Source organism: Hordeum vulgare, chromosome 2H (assembly GCF_904849725.1).
Source record: "Hordeum vulgare subsp. vulgare chromosome 2H, MorexV3_pseudomolecules_assembly, whole genome shotgun sequence".
Classification (NCBI taxonomy): Eukaryota; Viridiplantae; Streptophyta; class Magnoliopsida; order Poales; family Poaceae; genus Hordeum; species Hordeum vulgare.
The window spans coordinates 199,866,429-199,878,070 of record NC_058519.1 but is presented as its reverse complement, the minus strand read 5'-3'; the positions used below and the strand labels follow the sequence as shown (position 1 = coordinate 199,878,070).

At 42.8% G+C, this 11,642-nt stretch overlaps 1 protein-coding gene across 1 annotated transcript; it reads left to right on the top strand.

Annotated features, from left to right (window-relative positions):
- The first annotated feature begins 1,173 nt into the window (after window positions 1-1,173).
- LOC123429904 (G-type lectin S-receptor-like serine/threonine-protein kinase At4g03230) lies at window positions 1,174-11,278 on the top strand. Its single transcript, XM_045113877.1, has 6 exons — window positions 1,174-1,319; window positions 4,420-4,630; window positions 4,735-4,972; window positions 5,086-5,173; window positions 10,630-10,692; window positions 10,870-11,278. Exons 1-6 carry the CDS (start codon window positions 1,191-1,193, stop codon window positions 11,161-11,163), a joined length of 1,023 nt encoding a protein of 340 aa, XP_044969812.1. The 5' UTR covers window positions 1,174-1,190; the 3' UTR covers window positions 11,164-11,278.
- Window positions 11,279-11,642: the final 364 nt, after the last annotated feature.

Sequence of the window (11,642 nt, the reverse complement as noted above, 5' to 3'; positions counted from 1 at the left end):
AATTCTTTTTGGAGTGCGTGTTTTCGATTAAGTCTATACATATAGTGGGATGGAAATGAAGATAGTTAGATGTCGATATAACGGCTAATTGTGAATGTGAATTAAGAAAATATTAGGAAACTAAATATGTTTTCCATCCCATTTGAAATCCCACTATGTATATTCTTGAACTGGAATTTTTTTCCTCTAAAATTAAATTACTTCATTCAGGTCATTTGTCTCTTTTAAGTAATCATGTTTACATGTCCTTTTGACTCACATGGTGAAGGAACAATCTTTATTTGGATTAGTGGAACTTGGTGTGTATGTACCATCCAACACATTTTGATGGTTTGGATATATAACTCAAAGAGTTTTCATACCTAAATGCTTGTATGCCACTATATGTTCACAAATAACATTGAAGGTCTATCCTTTAGTGGTATTCCATAGTTAACCAGTCTTCCTATCATGCATATCCAAACCAACAACCAGTTTTAAGAGGTATAAAGTTTCCAATGTTTACTCAAATTTAAACCTAATCCTTTGGAACTTCGGTGATTCTAGTGGATATTGAACAAATTAATTTTTTTGTGTAATAAAATCAGCAAGACCAACAATTATGACATATTTAAATAATTATAGTTTAATCAAAGTATGTCAATGTTGATTTGGGGCTTTATTAAAATTCTAGTTGAAGTTTCAATTTAATTTCGGTAATACCTAGATTATGTATAGATTATGGGGAACTTTGGCTAAACTACATAATTTTTCATCTATATCTTTTCAATTGCTAATTATACGCGTATGGCATTCCTTTTAAATGTTTAAGAGTTGCATGCCTAAAAAATAGTTGTATGAGGCAGCCAATTAAATTAGCTAGACATCACTATGACACACATCCATTTTGTTCTCTGCCCACAATATTTGTTATAGAGTTACGACATCTCAATTGGCCAAACTTCTGAATATATGACGCTAAATAACATGTCTTTGTAAGTTTAAATACTTCATATGTTGATTTCATATGTGAGAGAAACTCTATTGTTCAGTTTAAGTACTTATTTTTGTAAGAACTTATGTGGAGTTATTTTATGTTGTCTCCTCTTCATTGAATTAATCATCTCTTGAATACTGTTACTTATGTATGGCTAGGGATCCTAAGCTCACAATTGCAAGAAGTTGTCCCGCCTAGCACGGAGGAAGCTATAATGCTTTGGAGGATGGAAGAGGGCCGCTCTGAGCTTTCGATGTTTGAGTTCTCTCAGGTTATAGATGCCACAAACAACTTCTCAGAAGGAAATAAACTTGGCGAGGGTGGTTTTGGTCGTGTCTACAAGGTGAACTATTCCCTTGATGTTTTTGCTTTGGTAAATTAAAGAAATAATACAAGGAGATAAACCACATAATGCATGAAAAAGATCAATTGTATAAGAAATCAAAGAAACAGAAATGAAAATTTAATTATAATATAAAAATTAAGATACTATGGGGCAAGGGTATTAACAACATCCTATGAATAATTATTTTTAGGAAAAAATTAATTGTCTCCATGTACCCCCCCCCCCTTTAGGATACACACGCAAGTGTTGACCATGTTCCCTCCACGCTGTCCCTCTTCCATCATTTGTCTTCTGGGTGTCATTTGTAGTGGTGGGGCTTTATCTTACAGAGATGTTTGAGAGGAAGGTGCCGTCCTTTTCTTATGGTGGTGGCACTAAATGAGAAACAAGAGTGTCTCACACATGGGTGGCATTGAGGATGACATGTCATTTAGTAGTATCGAAGATATGTGCAACCATTGTCCTCGAATCTAGTCTAGGATTTTCAATAGGTACCTATGGTGAACTAGTATCCCATCAAATCTTCTCTCATATGAAAGCTCATTTTTCTTTGTCATTAGATTTGAATGAGGAACCATAGAATGCTATTCGGTGATTCGAAAGGTTAGCGTCTATATGCACCATCAACTGCTACTACCAAGGTAGACATAATGTTACCAATTGGGCCCTTATGAGATCTTGACGGTGTCAATGACCCTCTTACTAGGTAGCCCATTGTACCTTGTGCGGGGTGCAATGATGGTGTCATGATCGATGTCGGTGGCTTTATGAGTTCCATGGCTATCCATCACCTAGTGATCTTCACATCAATATTATATGTATATGTGGTGTCTTTGGGCTGTGTATGGCATGGAAGCTTGGGTTTAGAGTATTTGAACCTTGAGTCAACTTGTTCCCTCCTAATCAATTGTTGTATGATATGGGAACTAGCTAATTTTCTCTTGGTTGGAGTGCTGAATTTCAAACTTTAACAACTCTTAAGGGAGTTTGTTTTTTAGGTTGCATAAAAGTTGATAGAATGGATGTTTGTCACTTTTGGTGTCGTGAAGGCATAGAGGCATGTCAATATTGGCTCGGCAAGTGCAAGAGAAATCCAAATAGAAGGACCCTTACGGGACCAAATGAGTACTGGCTTGAACCCAACTCAAGAACACCACTTATCTATGGGTATTCTTTTCCTAGAGATTTTTAAGGAGTCCTTGAGGGGTATATGGGAATCGACATATGACTTGGGTTCCAATTCAGCATGAACTCCTACTGTTGTACATGCACCGACATGGCCTCCACAACAACTCAGTCCATATAAACACATTAGGGACCCTTCAAGGCGGGCTCGCACAATTTGGATTTTATACACCCTTTGTGGTTTCCGACCTATGATCTATATCCCCATATTAATTTTACGCGATTTCCCCGCGACTATGAATCGATGTACTAGGTCTTATACCACTAGTAGGATCCAAAGAAATCCCTCCGGATGAAGAAAACCCTCCGGATGAATCTTCATGTCGTGAGTTGTGGAGGCGAGGTGTACTTGGAGCCAACTTGCTATTTGTGTAACCCTTTAAGTTTTTAGGTGTTGTTCATCTCAACCTAATATACGTTTTGAAAAACATTTCCCAGATAAGATGAAATTACAACAGTGTTGATTAAGCCAATGGAACTTGAAATATTACTTTTTATTCCAGTTCAAGAATAATGATCGAATATTTAAAACCATGCATTTAGAGAAACACATTATTTGAAATTTTTCTTTCCACTAAAAAGTAAGATACTACAAGTTACTAGTGCATAAGAGAATTAAAGAATTTTATTTCGTATTAAGAAAGGATCAATGTTAGATATGAGGCCTAAAGAGAAAATCATAACCTTTTCTTGGACCATCTACTAATATTTACATACAGATAAGTAATATAAATAATAGAACGCCCAAACAATGTTAAACAATGAAATACGCAATATTTTTCTCACCTTAAGTACAAAAGCACAAAATAGAACAAATGGAGTCCAACCAGCATAATCTCAACCGCATAATGAAAGTTTGACTTTCAGAAAACATATGAAAGTATTTCATATTTAAATACTGAACATTATATTATATTTGAATCCCCCTTATTTAAAAATAGCCCATACAATGTTTTTGGTTTGTGGAAATTAGAGGTGGGGAATGGGAGTTGAGGGGTGAGGAGATTAAAAGTCCTTTATTGATTGGTGGGAATGCTATTTTAGGTGGGAAGGGAAATGGAAGTTCAGGGGGCCAATCTCCACCATTTTCTTCCTATGGGATACCTTGTTAATTCATGGGTAGAGCTGTAACCAAATCTAGTTCCCAACTTATACCAAACAAGGGAATGGGAGTAAAATCTACTTCCCAACTCTAATCCCTATAAAGTCTACCACGTGCAAACTCCCATTACCATACCCCAATGGTTACCAAACATGCCGACAACTTATTTTTAGTAGATTGCCATAGGGCTAACATTTTTTCATTAATGACGAGCAAGATTTAACACCCTTCTAAACCCATAACTTCCTAGAAAATTAGTCCTTATAAGGACAGTTACTCATTATCAATGGACGACTAAAACTAATTTAGTTTCCAAAAACATAATATAACATATTAGAAATAAAGTACTCGTGAGCTAGAGGGCAATTTTTACCTTGATCATTAACCCAAGGATTACTACTTGATAAACAATAAAATCAAACAAATAATGACACGACCATGCATACCATCTGCAATAATGTATTGTAGTTATTTAACCATTTTCGTATTATTTGTATCAGTACCATAAACAACATAATAACCGCATTCTTAATTTACTAGATGAGCAATATAATTTTTATAAATGAAGTATCCAGTAATTTAGAATATATATATATATATATATATATATATATATATATATATATATATATATATATATATATATATATATATATATAGTACAATGACGGGAGTAGGCTTATTGTCATACCAAACTGATTTAATTCTACACCTAGTTAGTTATACATAAATATCAAGCATCGTGGTAAGAAAACTAGTTGACAAGATAAGCGCATGTCCTTTCATTCTTGAACCCATGTAACTGTGCAGGGACAACTACCAAATGGACTTGATATAGCGGTCAAAAGACTAACTCAACATTCAGGGCAAGGTCTGAATGAGTTTAAGACTGAGATACATCTTATTGCGAAGCTTCAACACACCAACTTGGTGAGACTCTTGGGGTACTGCATTGAAGGAGAAGAGAAGATTCTGATATATGAATACATGTCAAATAAAAGCTTAGACTTCTTCATATTTGGCAAGTTATCCATAATCTTAATACCCTTTTAATTAGTATCCATCTCACTCTACCTTTAGATCCTACTTCTAAAAGGAATTTTGTTTTCCCATATATATGTGTAGATACGACAAGAGGAGCATTATTGAACTGGAACAGGAGGCGTCATATAATTGAAGGCGTGGCTCAAGGATTACTCTACCTCCATAAGCACTCACGCTTGCGGGTAATACATAGGGACTTGAAAGCGAGCAACATTCTATTGGATGAAAATATGAACCCAAGGATATCGGATTTTGGTCTTGCTCGAATATTTGGATCGAATGGAAGCCATGCTAATACAAGCAGAGTTGTGGGAACACAGTAAGATCATAGAGATATCTCAAATTCAATACTTACTCGTAACAATTAATAAATATCGTTGAGTACTTTACCTAAGTAGACATCGCTAAATTGAAGCCATTTTCTCCGTCCAGTGGTTATATGGCTCCTGAATATGCCTCGGAGGGACAATTCTCAATCAAGTCGGATGTTTTCAGCTTTGGCGTGTTGCTTTTGGAGATCATTTTGTAGTAATTAACCTAGTTGTAGTCTAAACGTACATGTGTGTCCTAATTTGGTTAGTATTGCAAACCGAGTAGGATTAGTAGTAGTATTGCAAACCGAGTCGGTTTGCAGTAGGCCTAACTTAGCAATATATATACGTATACCCCTGTGTAGTCTTTGTACCAAGAAGATCAATACAAAGCAATAGCAGGGCCGATACGGTCCTGTAGCCATCCAACTCGGCGTCTCGCGTGTGTGGGTCTCTCGGCGAGTTGTGGCATCGATCGAGCAATACGCTGGCAGGATTGATAAGCATGTGCATGCGGTAGTGTACGTGGAAATCCATCAACCTATGTGCTTGCTTGCTTGGTCTAGCTAGCTTCGGAGACGTACGACGTTCTGGTCAAAAGCATCGGCTAGTTGCGTGTGTGGAAGTCAGCTTCGGTCAGTGACATCCGTCTCGTCGGAAGGTACTCGACGAGTCGGAGGGATCTGGGCCAACAATTGGTATCAGAGCCTCAACGATCTACGATCTACGATGACGGACAGCGACGCTGAGTCGGTCGAGTCCGGCAGCGGCGGTGCCAAGGCGAATAAGAACGGCGACAAGGTGAAGAAGGGCGTCAAGTCAGCAACCAGTGGTGGAGGAACGAGTGGCGCTAACGTCCAGGCGCATCGCAACATCCCCATCCAGTACCCGATGCTCACCGACGCCAACTACGGCGTGTGGGCGGTGAAGATGAAGATTATTCTTCGACCCCTTCGAGTGTGGGAGGCCATCACGGACGACGACGTCGACGAGGAGCACGACGAAGGTGCCATGGCCGCCATAGCCCAGTCTGTGCCGGATTCCGTGCTGATGACATTGGCGGAGTTCGAGACGGCAAGAGAGGCGTGGAACGCACTTGAGGAGATGAGGATCGGAGAAGATCGCGTCACCAAGGCTCGGGCACAAGTGCTGAAGCGCCAATTTCACAAGTTGCAGATGGAGGAAACTGAATCGGTGAATGACTACGCCATGCGTCTTACTACTTTGGTGGGAGAGATCCGCGCGCTTGGTGCAAAGCTCGATGAGACCGAGATCATGGAGAAAATTTTCAGTTCTGTCACTGATAAATTCACGTACATCATCGGCACGCTCGAGCAGCTTTACGACATCGACGACATGACCATAACGGAGGCGATCGGACGATTGCGGACATGGGAAGAGAATGCTCGTGGCTGTCGGAAAGGCAAAGGAGGAGGTAGTGACCAACTCATGTACTCGCGCACAGACTGGGAGGCCCCAAGTAGCAAAGGAAGGCGTGACGGTGGCGAAGGCTCAAGCAACACGAAGGGCGATGGACAAACCGGAAAAGGCAAAGGAAAAGGCAAACCACAAGGTCGTGGTAAGGCGGGCCAATCTAAAGAGCAGAAACCACGGAACTTGGACTTGTCCGAGGTCAAGTGCTATAACTGCAATAAGATGGGTCACTTTGCTAAGGATTGTCCAAAGCCTAACAAGCGGGAGATCAAGGCAAATTTGGTAAAGCAGGAAGACGAAGGTCCAGGTCTTCTGATGGCCGAAGTTTGTGATCTCGCTGAAACGGTGGTTGTAAAACCAAGCCGGAAGGTGCTACTTCATGAGGAAAAAGTGACACCAAAGTTATCCGGTGATCAGAACGTGTCGTGGTATCTCGACACGGGTGCTAGTAACCACATGACAGGGTGCAAGGAGAAATTCCTCGAGCTGGAATACGATATTGAAGGCTCGGTCAAGTTCAGTGATGGTTCAGCTATGGAGATTTGCGGGCAAGGATCTGTCCTCTTTGAGGGTCTCACAGGCGAACATCGCATACTGACCGGAGTGTACTACATCCCACGGCTGCGCAACAACATCATCTCTATTGGGAAGCTTGACGAGAATGGATGCAAGGTGAATATAGAGAGCGGAGTGATGACGATCTTCGACAACCTCCGAAACGTGCTAGCTCGTGTTAATCGCACACGGAATAGGCTCTATATCCTCAACCTTGATCAATCTCAACCGTAGTGTTGGCTTGCCAAGAGTGATGATGATTGGTGGTTATGACATGCTAGATTTGGACACGTTAACTTCTACGCCTTGAAGAAGATGTCAAAGATGCAGATGGTATCCGGGATGCCAGTTATCGACCATGTTGATCGAGTATGTGACGGGTGCTTGGTTGGAAAACAGCACCGCAGGCCATTCCCTGCTCAGTCTACCTATCGTGCAAGTGATGCACTCGAGCTGCTCCATGGTGATCTATGTGGCCCTATCACCACGGCAACTCACGCTGGAAAGAAGTATTTCTTTCTTGTGGTAGACGACTACTCAAGATATATGTGGGTCATTCTCCTATGATCTAAAGATGAGGCATTTGAAGCGTTCAAGAAATTGAAGGCTGCAACAGAGATGGAACACAAGCTGAAGGTTCGCGCTCTACGGACAGATCGCGGCGGAGAGTTTACGTCGAATGAGTTCAACGACTACTGCGAGAAGATTGGCATAAAGAGGTTCCTCACGGCACCTTACACGCCGCAGCAGAATGGGGTCGTTGAAAGGCGCAATCGAACCGTCGTTGACATGGCAAGAGTTTACTCAAGAGCAAGAACCTGCCAGGGACCTTTTGGGGAGAAGCTGTCTCGACGGCGGTCTATCTTCTCAACCGGGCTCCAACGAAGGCGGTGATCGGCAAGACTCCGTATGAAGCAATTTACGGACGTAAGCCGAATGTGTCTCATCTACGGACATTCGGGTGCGCGGCACATGTGAAGACGGCGGAGCCGCACCTCTCAAAGCTTGCCGATCGTAGCACCAAGATGGTGTTCATCGGATACGAGAGCAGTTCTGGCACCAAGGCATACCGTTTCTACGATCCACAAACCAAGCGTCTACGGATTTCACGCGACGTCGTGTTTGAAGAAAACCAAGCGTGGAATTGGAGCGCCGCAGCCGACGATGCTCCAAACACTAACATATTTGCAGTTGAATTTCCAACTGATGATGATGTAGGGGAGGATGTCCAGGTGATTGGCAAGACGCCCAACCATGGTGACCACAATGGTAGTGATCATCATGGTGCCGACACCGACGACGACGCGCATAGGTCGCAAGGAGATAGCGACAACGCCGCGCACGACACAGGCGGAGATCTCGACGACAACATCGACAACGAGGCGCATAGTAACGACGACAATCAAGATGATGGTCACGGTCACGACGACTACGCCGACGACACGGATGTCGATGACACACCAAGGTCTCAGCCGTCTTCCTCAAGTGCATCAACACCGACACAATTTGTGTCGCCTCCTTCGCAAGCCACAACGGACTCCTCAGGGCCTCGTCGCTACAAGACCCTCAAGAAAGTCTACAAGTACACAAAGCCAGTTACGCTCGAGTACTCCGGACTATGTCTGTTCGGAGTTGAGGAGCCGGCGAACTTCGTAGAGGCGAGAAAAAGTCCTAGCTGGACGCACGCCATGGATGAGGAGCTGAAGGTAATTGAGAGCAATGGCACGTGGACTTTGGTAACCCGACCTCCAAACCAAAAGACGATAGGTTTGAAGTGGGTTTACAAGTTAAAGAAGGACACGGAGGGTGCCATTGTGAAGTACAAGGCAAGACTCGTTGCAAAGGGCTACGTTCAACGTCAAGGAGTTGACTATGATGAGGTGTTTGCACCGGTTGCTCGAATCGAGACGGTGAGAGTGCTCCTAGCTTTGGCAGCACAACACGATTGGAAGGTTCATCATATGAATGTTAAATCCGCTTTCCTCAACGGCGATCTCACAGAAGAAGTGTACGTGGAACAACCCCTCGGCTACGAGAAGAAAGGCGAAGAAGGGAAAGTTTACAAGCTCAAGAAGGCACTTTACGGGTTGAAGCAAGCGCCAAGAGCTTGGAACTCAAAGTTAGACCGAAGTCTGGTCTCGCTCGGGTTCAAGAGATGTCCCCTCGAGCACGCAGTCTATACAAAGAACTCCAAAGGCTCAAACCTGCTAGTTGGAGTTTATGTCGACGATCTGATTATCACCGGAGATAGCGTACAAGAAATTGAACGTTTCAAGGCGCAAATGAAGAACAAGTTTAGCATGAGTGATCTGGGATTACTCAGCTATTACTTGGGCATCGAAGTGAAGCAAAGCTCCGGAGAGATTTCCCTATGTCAATCGGCTTACGCGGTCAAGTTATTGGACAAGTGTGGCATGTCAGATTGCTACGCGACACAAGTTCCAATGGACCAACGTCACAAGTAGAGCAAGCGTAGCTCAAATCCGCCGGTGGACACCACAATGTATCGAAGCGTTGTGGGTAGCCTAAGATACTTGGTGCATACCCGACCTGACTTGGCTTATTCAGTCGGGATCGTGAGTCGTTTCATGGAGAAACCGACAATCGAACACATGAGCGCGGTCAATCAAATTCTACGCTATGTGAAAGGCACAATTAATCTTGGCTGCACGTACAGAAAGGGAAAGGAAGGATTGATCCTTCGTGGATATTCAGATAGTGACATGGCAGGTGATGTTGATGACCGAAAGAGCACAACGGGCATGGTTTTCTACCTTGGCCCGAATCCGATTAGCTGGAATTCTCAGAAGCAAAAGGTGGTGGCACTGTCTTCATGCGAGGCAGAATACATAGCGGCAAGCACGGCGGCTTGTCAAGCAGTTTGGCTGAGAAGACTCCTAGCTATTCTTGCAAAGCGGGAGGTGCAGAAGGTGTCATTAAAGATTGACAACCAAGCTGCAATCTCATTGTGCAAAAATCCGGTTCATCACGAAAGGAGCAAGCACATAGATACCCAGTTCCATCATATCCGGGAGTGCGTTGAGGAAGGGATGATAGAAGTTCTGCACGTGAATACGAAGGACCAGCTTGCCGATATTTTCACCAAGTCCCTCGGTCGACAGAAGTTCATCGAGATGAGGAAGAAAGTCGGAGTGCAAGCAATGAAGACATATCAACAAGGTTAAGGAGGTGAATGTAGTAATTAACCTAGTTGTAGTCTGAACGTACACGTGTGTCCTAATTTGGTTAGTATTGCAAACCGAGTAGGATTAGTAGTAGTATTGCAAACCGAGTCGGTTTGCAGTAGGCCTAGCTTAGCAATATATATACGTATACCCCTGTGTAGTCTTTGTACCAAGAAGATCAATACAAAGCAATAGCAGGGCCGATACGGTCCTGTAGCCATCCAACTCGGCGTCTCGCGTGTGTGGGTCTCTCGGCGAGTTGTGGCATCGATCGAGCAATACGCTGGCAGGATTGATAAGCATGTGCATGCGGTAGTGTACGTGGAAATCCATCAACCTATGTGCTTGCTTGCTTGGTCTAGCTAGCTTCGGAGACGTACGACGTTCTGGTCAAAAGCATCGGCTAGTTGCGTGTGTGAAAGTCAGCTTCGGTCAGTGACATCCGTCTCGTCGGAAGGTACTCGACGAGTCGGAGGGATCTGGGCCAACACATCTCTGGGAAAAGAAACAACGGGTTCCACCAAACTGGGAATATTGGCAATCTTCTTGGATATGTGAGTAACATGGTCCTCTCGTTTGGTATATACATGTCATTGTTCAGTTACATATTTTTTCTAAATAAACAACAAATCGATTATAATAATTATATGTTTTTGTATCGCCGTCACATCAGTGTACAAATATTGTTTCCACTCCGGCTAACATTTTCTGTGTTACGCGTATGTTGTCAGGCTTGGCTATTATGGAAAAGGGAAAAATGGTGTGATCTCATCGACCCTTGCTTAGACGTTAAGCATCCAACTATGGAGATTATGAGATTCATTAATGTCGGGTTGATGTGCGTACAAGACGATGCCGTCGACCGCCCTACAATCTCGGATGCTATCTCTTTGCTTATGAATGAGAGCACAATCTTGCCTGACCCGAAGAGGCCTGCTTACTTCAGGAGCAAAGGGGAAGATACAGAGTTAGAGGAACAATACAGTATAAACCTCCTTACAGGTTCATCTCCGGCTGGTAGATAGTTGTACTTCTAGCCATTTGTATTCCACTATATTTAGCACCATGGACGACTATTAGGAGAAAGCCTAATAGTATCGTTGGTTTTTCCCCTACTAGTAGCGCTGGGGCAGCGCTATTGCTAACACGCTACAGCTAACCTGTTAGCAGTAGCGCTGGATTTAAATCGTTACTGGTATCTACGTTAGGAGTAGCGCTGGGTCAAATAAAGCGCCAGTGCTAACTCAACGATATTGCTAATATTCCAACGCTACTGCTAATATTCCTGCTTTCAATATTTAATTCATGTCATATTATATTTATGCCTCTCTACGTATTTGTGCATGCTTTAAACAGTAGTTTCATCGTATCATAATAAACATGTATTATTCTCATCATATCATACACATAAAGTAGTCTCGTCATTTGTACCCTCATCATCATTATCCAACACAAATATCATCAAATATCGAAAATAGCGATACACACAAGTCATGGCACCACC

Bases quoted from the DNA above. Each gene is read 5' to 3' on its own strand.
- LOC123429904 (XM_045113877.1), top strand. From the start codon at position 1,191: ATGCTTTGGAGGATGGAAGAGGGCCGCTCTGAGCTTTCGATGTTTGAG. The intron at 1,320-4,419 runs GTGAACTATTCC...GTAACTGTGCAG, and splicing joins GTTTTGGTCGTGTCTACAAG to GGACAACTACCAAATGGACT. The intron at 4,631-4,734 runs GCAAGTTATCCA...ATATATGTGTAG, and splicing joins CTTAGACTTCTTCATATTTG to ATACGACAAGAGGAGCATTA.